The sequence below is a fragment of the Dendrobates tinctorius genome, unplaced genomic scaffold (assembly GCF_039654945.1).
Source record: "Dendrobates tinctorius isolate UK_male_01 unplaced genomic scaffold, ASM3965494v1 ptg000035l, whole genome shotgun sequence".
NCBI classification, from domain to species: Eukaryota; Metazoa; Chordata; class Amphibia; order Anura; family Dendrobatidae; genus Dendrobates; species Dendrobates tinctorius.
This window is the reverse complement of record NW_027361703.1, coordinates 26886573-26901000: the sequence shown is the minus strand read 5'-3', so window position 1 is coordinate 26901000 and position 14428 is coordinate 26886573. Positions and strand designations below refer to the sequence as shown.

The window sequence follows — 14428 nt, the reverse complement described above, 5'->3', positions numbered from 1 at the left end:
GCAAAGGATCAAATAATTATTTCCTTCACTGTATATGAACTGACAACTAACATCTAAGATTGGTACTCCTACAATCAAAGCCCTAAGACTACAAGGTTAAGAGTTTTAAATGACTAGCCCTAGGACAGCTGAGCCAGCCCTACGCTTTTCTTCAATCATTGGTTACTGCTATGTATCATTAGGGGCTAACAGTCTGTGCATGTCAATAATCATGATAAACTGTGATATAACAGTACTGGCAAGATTGCTTGCCGCAATCTTTGTTAGAGAAATTCTGATCAGTTACATTCTTGTGCAATATATTCTATTTTAAAATAAATATTAAAAGCTATGTTTTAAAGGGAATTTGTCACCTCATTTTTGGCCTATGAGATGCGGCCACCGCCATCAGAGACTTATCTACAGCATTCTGTAATGCTGTAGATAAGCCCCTGATGTAACCTGAAAGATAAGAAAAACGAGTTAGATTATACTCACCCGGGGGTCCGGTCCGATGGGTGTCGCGGTCCGGCGCCTCCCATCTTCTAGTGATGACTTCCTCCTTCTGCCGTAGCTCCTGCGCAGGTCTACTTTATCTGCCCTGTTGAGGGCAGAGTAAAGTACTGCAGTGCGTGGGCGCCGGACCTCTTTGACCTTTCCCGGCGCCTGCGCACTGCATTACAGAATGCTGTAGATAAGTCCCTGATGGCGGAGGCCGCATCTCATAGGCCAAAAATAAGTTGACAGATTCCCTTTAAATATTTCTCTTTATATTACTCCAATTGGATTAGACAGTGAATTATTTCTACATTTCACACTAACATACAAGCCATACCTGAAAGCATGAGACCACTTTTCGACTTATATCATATAAATATGTGTAGGCGCTGTGATGACGATCCTATATTAAAATGTAGCCCTGACTTGTTGTCCTCTTTCCATTAAAGTAAACAAGCATGTTTATGGTCGCGTCTAGTTGTAGATAGCCAAACTTATTAAATGGAAGCTGTCACTTGATTCATACTGACCAAACCACAGGCAACATGAATCACAGCTTGACTTCTCAATTGCAGCTAGGTATTATTTTCTGTGAGATTCCTTGACATTTCTAAGAAAATATATTTAGGAAATCCCTCAGTGGACTATAGGCATTGATTAAACTAGTCCAACACCGCATCGGCTGGTGATTATCAGGACTCTCCCATAGCAAGAAGACCTATCAGTCACCTGGAGTGGTGAAGGGGGATGCCAGCCGTGGTTGACACCAGACTAGTTTCTTATCTCCCTATTAGAAAGAACTGCACATATAGCATTCACCCCACGTGAAAAATGAGAGGCCTTCTCCAATTTTATGATTCAGCAAGGTTAAGATTATTGTAGAGACCTCATCATGTTTGGGCTGTCAGAATTCTAGTGCTGTCATTAAGGGTGGAGATTTGGCATCCCACACATGGTAATAAAATAACACTATTTGGTTGGGTCATACAAAAATGTGATCCATTTATGAAAGTGTCCCTCTGGTAAAGTATATGTGGCAGACCACTAGAATGATCAGGATTCGTTTGAATCACTGTTCAATGATTAAATTGTTTAGTGTAAAAATATTCAAAGATAATTAAATTAGATCAGAAGGGAAAAGAACAGGATAATATTGAAAAATAATATGGTGAAACAACGGTGTTCGTCATTTTTGTGAATTTGTCTATACGGCGTATAATATATTGCGTTTTAGAAGAAATTAGTAATGAGCAAATTAGGATAAGACGTTTGCGGAGAGAAACTTTACTATTATTTGGATTCAGTATGTTCTAAAGGACTCTGAGATCCGGAATATTAATGTATATATGCAAATGGCACTTGGTATAGTTCAGTACAATTCAGCGTTTAATGCATCTATTTAGTATATCTAGTGGAATTGCTAGCTTTATATACAAAATACCCAAATTTTATTTATATATTTATATGCTGTATGGTATGTTTAAGTTTTTGTTAATGATATATGTATGTTTCTATATGATCCCACCATAGATACTCTTGGAAATAATTGCTTCGCCTCTATACAGATTTATACATTATCCTGATAAACATGGTCCCCTCATCCCTATCCTTGTATGCATGGCACCCTCATCCCCATCCTGGTTTTCATGGCTCCTCATCCCTATCCTGGTATGCATGGTGCCCTCATCCCTTTCCTGGAGTGCATGTCACCCTCATCCCTATCCTCGTATGCACAGCCTCCTCATCCCTATCCTGATATGCATGGCTCCTCATCCCTATCCTGGTATACATGGTCCCCTCATCCCTATCCTGGTGTGCATGGTCACCCTCATCCCTATCCTTGTATGCACAGCCTCCTCATCCCTATCCTGATATGCATGGCACCCTCATCCCCATCCTGGTTTGCATATCTCCTCATCCCTATCCTGGTATGCATGGTCCCCTCATCCCTATCCTGGTGTGCATGGTCACCCTCATCCCTATCCTTGTATGCACAGCCTCCTCATCCCTATTCTTGTATGCACAGCCTCCTCATCCCTATCCTGGTATGCATGGCTCCCCATCCCTATCTTGGTATGCATGGTCCCCTCATCCCTATCCTTGTATGTATGGCACCATCATTTCTATCTTTTTATGCATGGCTCCCATCAAAAAATTATAAATAAAAAAATCATCCTACTTAGCATTCCTGCATTCCCTTGTTCCAGTTCCAGAAGCTGCTTTATGCTTGGCAGTGATGTTTTGCGCTGCTTACAAGCAGAGCACAGCTGCCAGAATACTCACTGCTCTCCACGTCAGGGCTATGTGCATTGCATGGAGAGCAATGAGTATACATTGCTATTAAGTAGCGCTCACAGTGTCAGCCACAGCTGCTGTGCGATCACGTGTCCCCGCTACTTAAAGGAATGAATATTCACCTCTCTCCATGCCTATGGGAGTGGAAAGAGGTGAATATTCATTTCTCTTAAGTAGTGGGCACATGTGACCACCTGGCCGCTGCTAGGAGTCGCCGACTGCGGCTGACACTGTGTGCACTATTACAGAGAAATGAATATTCACCACCAGCAGTGAATATTCATTTCTCTTTAGCAGCGCGCACAGGAGTTAGCCGCAGCTGCCGGCTCCTGCCTCTATGACCCGCGGCTCCGCCGCTGCCTCTCCCCCACTATCTTCTGGGACAATGACTCGATTATAAACCAAGGGGGGCGTTTTCAGCACAAAAAAATGTGCTGAAAATCTCTGCTTATTCCCGAGTATATATACGGTAACTGAAATGTTGAGGTTTTATGAAAATTTAATAAAAGGGGTTATCATGAACAATTTTCACAGTCTAGGTGATAAATTACTGATCATTGGAGGGTCAAACACAACTGTCTGAAGATGCCTGGAGCAGCGCTCAGCAGCCTTATAGGGAAAGAATAGAGCACTCTGCCATTCTATTACAATGGGAATAAATAGTCCAAGCAGGTGATCACTAGTGATGAGCGAAAACGTCTTATCCGAGCATGCTCGGGTCTTATCCGAGTATCTTGGGCGTGGTCATATATTATGTTCGAGTCCCGGTGGCTACATGTTTTGCAGATGTTAGACAGCCTGAACACGTGGGGATTTCGGATTTCGTAACAAACAGGCAATCCCCACATGTGTTCAGGCTGTCTAACAGCCGCAAATCATGCAGCCACATGGACTCAAACATAATACAGTCATGGCCAAAAGTATTGACACCCCTGCAATTCTGTCAGATAATATTCAGTTTCTTCCTGAAAATGATTGCAAACACAAATTCTTTGGTATTATTATCTTCAATTAATTTGTCTTAAATGAAAAAACACAAAAGAGAATTAAGCAAAAAGCAAAACATTGATCATTTCACACAAAACTCCAAAAATGGGCCGGACAAAAGTATTGGCAACCTCAGCCTAATACTTGGTTGCACAACCTTTAGCCAAAATAACTGCGACCAACCGCTTCCGGTAACCATCAATGAGTTTCTTACAATGCTCTGCTGGAATTTTAGACCATTCTTCTTTGGCAAACTGCTCCAGGTCCCTGATATTTGAAGGGTGCCTTCTCCAAACTGCCATTTTTAGATCTCTCCACAGGTGTTCTATGGGATTCAGGTCTGGACTCATTGCTGGCCACCTTAGAAGTCTCCAGTGCTTTCTCTCAAACCATTTTCTAGTGCTTTTTGAAGTGTGTTTTGGGTTATTGTCCTGCTGGAAGACCCATGACCTCTGAGGGAGACCCAGCTTTCTCACATTGGGCCCTAAATTATGCTGCAAAATTTGTTGGTAGTCTTCTGACTTCATAATGCCATGCACATGGTCAAGCAGTCCAGTGCCAGAGGCAGCAAAGCAACCCTAAAACATCAGGGAACCTCCGCCATGTTTGACTGTAGGGACCGTGTACTTTTCTTTGAATGCCTCTTTTTTCTCCTGTAAACTCTATGTTGATGCTTTTGCCCTAAAAGCTCTACTTTTGTCTCATCTGACCAGAGAACATTCTTCCAAAATGTTTTAGGCTTTTTCAGGTAAGTTTTGGCAAACTCCAGCCTGGCTTTTTTATGTCTCGGGGTAAGAAGTGGAGTCTTCCTTGGTCTCCTACCATACAGTCCCTTTTCATTCAGATGCCGACGGATAGTACGGGTTGACACTGTTGTACTCTCGGACTGCAGGGCAGCTTGAACTTGTTTGGATGTTAGTGGAGGTTCTTTATCCAACATCCGCACAATCTTGCGTTGAAATCTCTTGTCAATTTTTCTTTTCCGTCCACATCTAGGGAGGTTAGCCACAGTGCCATGGGCTTTAAACTTCTTGATGACACTGCGCACGGTAGACACAGGAGCATTCAGGTCTTTGGAGATGGACTTGTAGCCTTGAGATTGCTCATGCTTCCTCACAATTTGGTTTCTCAAGTCCTCAGACAGTTCTTTGGTCTTCTTTCTTTTCTCCATGCTCAATGTGGTACACACAAGGACACAGGACAGAGGTTGAGTCAACTTTAATCCATGTCAACTGGCTGCAAGTGTGATTTAGTTATTGCCAACACCTGTTAGGTGCCACAGGTAAGTTATAGGTGCTGTTAATTACACAAATTAGAGAAGCATCACATGATTTTTCGAACAGTGCCAATACTTTTTTCCACCCTCTTTGTTATGTTTGGTGTGGAATTATATCCAATTTGGCTTTAGGACAATTCTTTTTGTGTTTTTTCATTTAAGACAAATTAAATGAAGATAATAATACCAAAGAATTTGTGTTTGCAATCATTTTCAGGAAGAAACTGAGTATTATCTGACAGAATTGCAGGGGTGTCAATACATTTGGCCATGACTGTATATGGGTACTCCCAAGATACTCGAATAATACATAAGCATGCTCAGATAAGACGTTATGTTCGCTCATCACTAGTGATCACCCAATCTATCCTATGGATAAGTGATAACCTCTTTAAGTATTCTTGAATTACAGAAACTAATGATGCCCATTGTCACGAACATTGTCTTCTCTCTGTTCACGTGATTCAGATGTGATTGTAAAGGAGTACTCGGCTACATGCACTCACTCTTACACTCACTGATCACAGTACAGTCATGGCCAAAAGTTTAGAGAATGACACAAATATTAATTTTTACAAAGTCTACTGCTTCATTTTTTCTAATGGCAATTTGCATATACTCCAGAATGTTATAAAGAGTGATCAGCTTAACAGCAATTACTTGCAAAGTCAATATTTGCCTAGAAAATGAACTTTATCCCCCAAAACACATTTCAACATCATTGCAGCCCTGCCTTAAAAGGACCAGCTAACATCGTTTCAGTGATTGCTCCATTAACACAGGTGTGGGTGTTGATGAGGACAGGGCTGGAGATCAGTCTGTCATGATTCAGTAAGAATGACACCACTGGACACTTTAAAAGGAGGCTGGTGCTTGGTATCATTGTTTCTCTTCTGTTAACCATGGTTATCTCTAAAGAAACACGTGCAGTCATCATTGCACTGCACAAAAATGGCCTAACAGGGAAGAGTATCGCAGCTAGAAAGATTGCACCTCAGTCAACAATCTATCGCATCATCAAGAACTTCAAGGAGAGAGGTTCCCTTGTTGCCAAAAAGGCTCCAGGGTTCCCAAGAAAGACCAGCAAGCACCAGGACCGTCTCTTAAAAGTGTTTCAGCTGCGGGATCGGGCTACCAGCAGTGCAGAGCTTGCTCAGGAATGGCAGCAGGCAGGTGTGAGTGCATCTGCACGCACTGTGAGGTGGAGACTCTTGGAGCAAGGCCTGGTCTCAAGGAGGAAAGCAAAGAAGCCACTTCTCTCCAGAAAAAACATCATGGACAGACTGATATTCTGCAAGAGGTACAGGGAGTGGACTGCTGAGGACTGGGGTAAAGTCATTTTCTCTGATGAATCCACTTTTCGATTGTTTGGGACATCTGGAAAACGGCTTATTCGGAGAAGACCAGGTGAGCGCTACCACCAGTCTTGTCTCATGCCAACTGTCAAGCATCCTGAAACCATTCATGTGTGGGGTTGCTTCTCAGCCAAGGGAATGGGCTCTCTCTCAGTCTTGCCTAAAAACACAGCCATGAATAAAGAATGGTACCAGAATGTGCTCCAAGAGCAACTTCTCCCAACCGTCCAAGAGCAGTTTGTCGATCAACAATGCCTTTTTCAACATGATGGAGCACCTTGCCATAAAGCAAAGGTGATAACTAAATGGCTCAGGGAACAAAACATAGAGATTTTGGGACCATGGCCTGGAAACTCCCCAGATCTTAATCCCATTGAGAACTTGTGGTCAATCATCAAGAGACGGGTGGACAAACAAAAACCTTCAAATTCAGACAAAATAAAAGCATTGATTTTGCAAGATTGGACTGCTATCAGTCAGGATTTGATCCAGAAGTTGATTGAGAGCATGCCAGGGAGAATTGCTGAGGTCCTGAAGAAGGGTCAACACTGCAAATATTGACTTGCTGCATTAACTCATTCTAACTGTCAATATAACCTTTTGTTACTCATAATATGATTGCAATTATATTTCTGTATGTGATAAAAACATCTGACAAACACACATAAAAACCAGAGGCCAGCAGATCATGTGAAAATATAATATTTGTGTAATTCTCTAAACTTTTGGCCATGACTGTAGACTAGGATTGAGCTAAGCACACCCCACAGCCAGTTCGCACATCCACACCAGACTTTTTGCTGCCACCATTCACCTTTTTGTAGGGCTAGTGATCGCTTACCTCAGGTAACACACTAGTACACCCAGCTTTTCAGAACCTTACTGGTACACTTCTAGCCCTCTAGCATATACTGGGTATCACAGTAAGGCTGTATTTTTCCACTTTGAGGTTGTGGGTGTGTTTACAGCCGGAAGTAATAAACATATTCAATTTTCCATTTTGTACATAAGGTTCAATGCTTACAAAAGTTCTAAAAAAAAAAATGAAAAGACACACAAGGCAAAACTGTACAAAGGGATAAAGAAAGTTATCAAGAAAACTTGTTGTTTCAATACAGGAGACTCTTCAAGGAATGAGATGGAGAATGGAAGCAGTTCTTCAAGAACCAAAAAAAGGTATGACCTGTTTAATTGGGTTTTTATTTTCCTTTAAAATACTAAGAAGTTTCAGTAAATGAGTTGTCCCAAGTTTTCAAATGGGTACAATTGCAAAATGCTTTTAAAAAGAAGGAACTTTGCAATTTGCCTCTTATTGAAAATCCTCTCCATTCTAACAGAGGGATTTATAATTTTATAGTTTTACAGCTCCTTGTCTCGGTTACTAGTGACTTTGTGTTCTTTAGTTGCCAGTTACATTGGTAAAGAGCATGTGGCACAAGTGGGCTCTATGCTTTAATGTCTGCTCGTGGAGCACCCTGCAGGGCCTTAGGTTACTCGGCACCGGGCCGGTCAGCTTCTTTAAAGGGGATGTCACGGTGGCAGTGACCCGGTCTGTGGCCCTGGGCGTCCAGTAATTAAAAATAGAGGATAGTTATGTGGTGTTTGGTTGTGACGCCACCCGTGGTGTTCGACAATGGGCGTCCGACGCTGCAGTTTTGGTCAACTGGGGCTGTTGGTGACGCAGCAAAAATGGTTCAGCTCCCCACGGGTGGAGCGGGGCCCCAGGGCAAATATATTTAATTGTTCAGATGGTGGTGAACGTTGGGGTGCAGAGGAAAAGTGAAGGTCACAGAGAGGTGCAGTTTTCTTTACCTTTTACTTGAACGTAAATGCAATCTGGGGTACCACATTACAGATGATGGATTGAGTCCGTCTCGCCTGGAGGCATTCAGGGGATCCACCCTGCCAGGTGGGGTTGGGGACCTTCCTTCTCCGCTATGTTTTCGGGTCCCTGCTGCTTGTAGCTAAGCTGCGGCCCTCTCCTGCATGATGATTACTAACCTGTATGGCTGACAGCGTGAGCCTATATCACGGGCACTGTCCTTTCCACTTTCAGCTCCGGGCTCTTGGTCTGCTGCCTTGCCTTCAGGTGTTCAGTGTGGCCAAGGTACTTGCTGTCCCCTGCACTCTAGATTCAGCTGTCAGGGCTTAAGCTCCTGCCCAACCAAGGACTCTGACGTCCCTTTTATCAGTGCTTCACTCTGGGATCAGCTATACGCAATTTTAGTTCCCCCAGAGCCCCTTGTCTCTGCTCCTGTCCCTTCCCTCTCCACAGACCAACTTCCACTGTCTCTAACTGTCTTGTCATGAGCTCCAACTGCTCCCGTTTCCATGACAACTCTCTTGTTTTCTTACTGACTTACTAACCCCACCTGCTGGCCAGAATTTATAAGGAAGTTCCCCTTTCTGGCCTGCAGTAGAAATCGTCATGTACACTGTTACCTGGCATGGGGACTCCCCTCCTCCACTATGGCAACCTGACTCTGGAGTGCCACATTCCCCCCCAGTGAAATTCAGTACTCCCGGACTGAGGTAACATAACAAGAACAACAACAATAAATGAAAATCTACAAAGTCTTAAAAATGTAAAAATTATCAAAACTTAAAAAAAACAATAACATGGTTACTGTAGCGACCAGTCCTTATGCTGCCGTCCAGGAATTGTCTTTGTCCTTCTACTTGGGGTTTGGTTGGTGGGGAACCGCCTTAGCCCACTATGTGTGTCTTCCCTGGGCGTGGCTACAGTGCACTCCTGTAGATGGGCCTGTTTTTTCGGCCACGCCGGTGGCTTATTTTCGAGGCCAAGTTGGGGTCGGCAGTTTCGTGCTGATCGGCTGTAATGGGGCTCGCGGTCTTTCCTGTGCAGGTTGCATGGGCCACATTCTCGTCACCACTTCTCAATGGATCTCCTCATGCCAACCCAGTAGAATCTTTAACAAAGTAGGACCTCCAACTTCTTCCACCCGAAGTGTCCTGCTCCATCATGGTACGCCTCCAAGACCATGGGCGCATCCCGCATCGGGACTACCACCTGCCAGACCAGTTCATGTGTGTGCGTGTTGATGTTCCTCTGAACCTGATGAACAGCTTGCCTCTCTCCTTCCATAACTGCTGTGCTTCCTGTGGGTCATCTGGACCAGGATGTGAATCAGCTTGTGTCAGCAACTCCTTTACTAGGCGAACAGCTGGGTCGTTATCTTGCATCTCTGCCCACTTATGATTGGGTAATGGGTTCAACGTTGCCTCTCATGCGATATAGTGCTTATTCCTCACCCCTTGGGAGCGCTGGGCTGCAACTGGACGGTGGAAGGCTGGTATCTCTATTTCTTCGAGTTCTTCTAGATCTTCTCCCCATCTGGTGAATTGGGTATCCTGGACAGCGCATCAGCATTAGCGTTCTTATGTCCCGCTCAGTACTTGATGGTGAACTCGTAGTTGAACAGCCGAGCCATCCATCGCTGCTCAAGTACACCTAGCTTTGCCATTTCAAGGTGCGTTAGTGGATTATTGTTCATGTAGATGGTGAACTTGGCTGAAGCCAAGTAGTGCTTGAGGCGCAACGTTACCGGCCAGACTATGGCGAGGAACTCCAGTTTAAAGGAACTGTAGTTGTCAGGGTTCCTCTCAGTGGGACGAAGCTTGCTGCTGGTGTAGGCAATCACTCTCTCTGCCTTTCTGCACATGTGACAGCACTGCTTCCAATCCCACGTTGCTGGCGTCAGTGTAAAGTACAAATGGTTGGTCATAGGGTTGGCCAGGACCCCATCTCCCGTGAGGGTCAATTTCAACCTGATGAAGGACTCTCCTATCCTTTTGTTCCACTTGAACAGATTACTCTTGCTCTTGACCTTCTTGGATTGGCCCACTAGAAGATCTTGCAGGGGTGCAGCTATTTTGGTGAAGTCCTTGATAAATCTTCGGTAGTAGCCTACTAACCCAAGAAACTGCCTTACTTCATGAATGGTGCTGGGTCCTTGCCAGTCCCGTATAACGGTGACTTTGTCAAGGTCTTGTGCCACACCTTCCGCACTTACCATATGGCCTAGGTACTGCACCTTGGGCTTCAAAAGGTGAGATTTGGAAGGCTTTACTTTGAAGCCAAAGTTGGACAGGGCTTTGAATACCTTGGCTAGTTGCTTCAAATGGTCTTCATAGGTTTTGGAGAAGACAATGATGTCATCCAGGTACAGCAGAACAGTTTCAAAGTTTTCATGTCCAAGGCAGCATTCCATTAACCGCTGAAATGTTTCTGGCGCATTGCTGAGCCCGAACGACATGTAGTTAAACTCGCAGAGGCCCATTGGTGTTGTAAACGCTGTCTTCTCTTTGTCTGCCTCTGACACAGGAACCTGACTAATACCCACTGGTGAGATCTAAGGTAGAGAAATAGCTAGCGGTTCTCAGTGCAGCTAGTGATTTCTCAATTCTGGGTAATGGGTAAGCGCCCTTATGTGTAATGCTGTTAATCCACCTGTAGTCTACGCACATTCTCATAGTAGCATCTTTCTTTTTAACAAGGACTAATGGAGCTGCCCAAGGGCTACAACTATCTCTGATTACCCCAGCCTCCTTCATCTCCCGTAACATACCCTTGGCACATTGATAGTGTGCTGGGGGTATAGGCCGGTACCTCTCTTTAATGGGTGGATGATCTCCGGTGGGAATAGGTGTTGGACCCCTTTTGCCTGCCCAAAGTCTAGAGGATGTTTGCTGAAGACCTGTTCAAATTCTTGAGCCACCCGGTATGCCCCATGCTTTTGGTGCGAAGGGGTGGAGTCAGTGCCTACGTGTAGCTGCTGACACCAATCCTCCTGCTGCCCTTCAGAGCCATTGTCTTCCACCTTGTTGGACGGAAGCAAGGGTTCTGCTGCCTCTATTGCATTGTTACTAACAGTGAACAGCTTAGCAAGGGTGGCATACCGGGGTAAATGGACCTCTCTCTCCCCACAATTTAAGATGCGTATTGGTACTCTCCCCTTGTGGACATCAACTACCCCTCTGGCTGTCAGGATAGTGGGTCTACTATCAGAGTACATGGGTTCTAACCAGGGCTTGGTAATCTTGACCCCTGAGGCCTATTGATGCCCGACACCAAATTAACATTTCACTTCTAGGAGGTACTGCAATGGGGAAAGGATCACTTACTCTGACACTGCCGACTTCTCCACCAGACAGCTCTACCTGTTGTCTCTGCATCAGGGCTCTGATCTCCTTTTACAGGACCCGCTGCTGACTGGAGCTGGCTGTCTCGGCTACCTGTTGTAACAAAACAATTTCTCCAAGACCATTTTCAATTACATTAGTGCCTAAAGTGATCATAGGATGGTATTCTCGTTTGTCAAAATCAACTATAATCAAACCTTGCAACTGCAATGCTACTCGACCAATCTTGATGGTCACCTCTTTATATCCCATCTAAGGCAAGGGCTGACCATTGCTGGCAATAATATCAAGGTCTTTATCTGGGCTGTAATGCCTGAATCAGCTAAGTACTGCTTAAAGAGAACATATGGCATCATTGTCACTTGGGAGCCGGTGTCCAGTAAAGTGTTCATCAGGAAGCCATCAATCTCGACGGGCAGGACTGGCCGCCCTCCTTTGTACTTGTCTCGCCAATTTGGTTAGCCTGGTCGTCTTACTCCTGAGGGTTGGCCCTTTGCCCCAGGGGTTGCTTGTTTAAATAACAGAATCTTGTTATGTGTCCCTTCTTGTTGCAGCGGCGACAGATGGGCTGTCCGTCCTTGTCGGAACGATCGCTATCTCTCCCTCTGGTCGGTGGGATTCTCCTCTGCTGTCGCCACGGGACATCATCTGGACTGGATCTTCTTTGGAGCCACTTGTATGGAATGCACAGTTTTTGTGAGTGCAGCCACACTTTTGGTTAGTTCCTTGACCTGGAGACGTAGGTTATCATCTTGGGCCGGCGTGTCTTTCTCAATAGGGGTCTGGGGAAAAGATGCTGCCTCCTGCTGGTATATAATTGCTGGACGCCTAGAGGGCTCTGTGCCGATAGGATTTGGTTCACGCAGCACCCGGATGGCTCTATCTTTAAAGTGTACAAAGTCCAATTCAGGATTTTGTAAGGCCATTATGCGCAGCTGTGTCCTTTGATTGTTAGGCTGGAGTCCCTCTATAAACTGCTCCGTTAGCAATCTATCTTCATCTTGCACGCTCTCAGGGTCATCCTGCTTTACGGCCCGTAGCACCTCCTGACGGTTAAGGGCACAGTCCCGTATACTGTCCTGCACCCTTTGTTTGCACCCAAAGAATCTCATTTTTATCTCTGCTGCAGTGCGGGTGTCAAAAGTATCCTTCAGTCTGGTCAAGATTTGTTTGACAGTTCCTTTATCATTGTCCGGCCATGACTTTACTTCCCTCTGGGCCGCACCAGTTAACTGGCCAATGAGGATACTGACTTTTTGACTCTAGAGGGTTAACTTTGAACAGACTACATCGTCTTTCCTTTAAAATTGCTCAGGGTGTGCGACTCCCCTGAGTACTGCAGTAACCTGGCTGCTCCTGGTATATATGGCATTGATAGCGGCATTATGGAGGCTGCGGCTACGACCGCCGCTGAATCTCCACCCGAGTTGGGCATTTTCTTCCTCCCTCAGTGCACCTCAGCCAAGCTCCTTTTACCTTTACCGTTGTCAACAGCTGCTCTCTGACAGGCTAGATTGAGCTCCTGTAAAAATGTTTCAATTCAGCTTCAAAGTTTTTAAAAAAATTTATTGGACATAAAAACAAAGTAGCGGACAAGCCGCAACAATGCTGAGGCAACATGTTTCGAACTGGAGTAGTTCTTTTTCTTTTTATGAAAAAAAAACTACTCCAGTTCGAAACGCGTTGCCTCAGCATTTGTGCGGCTTGTCCGCTACTTCCTGTTTTTATGTCCAATAAATTTGTCTAAAAATTTGGAAGCTGAATTGAAACTTTTTTATTGGACCTTTGGACGTAAGACTACATGGAAATTCGTGCTTCCACGCATGACTAAGCCAAGGCAGGTGAGCTGGTTTATTCATTTTATCTGGATTGAGGTCCTCCTTGTCTCCAAATCGGATCTTCCTGCTTTTCACTCGCTCACCATAGAGCGCAGTTCCAGCTTCACTTCGCCCACTGACATCAGAGCACGGGCAGGGCTTCGTGTCGTGCTCCCTTTCTGGCTCTGCCCACGATGGCATGCCCCTCTGCTCGCACGCACTGTGTGACGCAGTTATGGCGGTGACTTGAAAGCTCATAAAAGTCTCTAGCACACAGTACCCGGCTTTGCTAGGCTCGGTGTTCCTGTTTGTGACACCAAGTTTGGAGCACCCCACAGGTCCTTAGGTTACTCGGTACCAGGCCGGTCAGGTTCTTTAAAGGGGTTGTCATTGTGGCAGTGACCCGGTCCGTGGCCCTGGGCATCCAGTAATTAAAAATAGAGGATAGTTATGTGGTGTTTGGTCGTGACGCCACCCGTGGTGTTCGGCAATGGGCGTACGACGCTGTGGTTTTGGTCCACTGGGGCTGTTGGTGATGCAGCAAAAGTGGTTCAGCTCCCCATGGGTGGAACGGGCCCCTAGGGCAAATATATTTAATTGTTCAGATGGTGGTGAACTTTGGGGTGCAGAGGAAAAGTGAAGGTCACAGAGAGGTGCGGTTTTCTTCACCTTTTACTTGAACATAAATGCAATCTGGGGTACCACATACAGATAATGGATTGAGTCTGGCTCGCCTGGAGGCATTCAGGGGATCCACCCTGCCAGGTGGGGTTGGGGACCTTCCTTCTGCTCTCTGTTTTCGGGTCCCTGCTGTGCCCTCTCCTGCGTGATGATTACTAACCTGGATGGCTGTTGGTCTGCTGCCGTGCCTTCAGGTGTTCAATGTGGCCAAGGAACTTGAAGTATCGTGCACTCCAGATTCGGCTATCAGGGCGTAAGCTCCTGCCCAGCCAAGGACTCCGACGTCCATTTTATTAGCGCTTCGCTCTGGGGTCAGCTATACGCAATTTTAGTTCCCCCAGAGCCCCTTGTCTCTGCTCCTGTCCCACAGACCAACT

At 45.4% G+C, this 14428-nt stretch overlaps 1 protein-coding gene across 2 annotated transcripts in view; it reads left to right on the top strand.

Annotated features, from left to right (window-relative positions):
• The window catches only part of CTTNBP2 (cortactin binding protein 2), a 218321-nt gene that overhangs the window by 184884 nt on the left and 19009 nt on the right, over positions 1 to 14428 (top strand). For both annotated transcript variants that reach the window (XM_073573356.1, XM_073573355.1), the window contains exon 20: positions 7509 to 7566. In XM_073573356.1, the coding sequence (XP_073429457.1) occupies positions 7509 to 7566 (58 nt within the window). The remainder of the gene's footprint in view (positions 1 to 7508; positions 7567 to 14428) is intronic.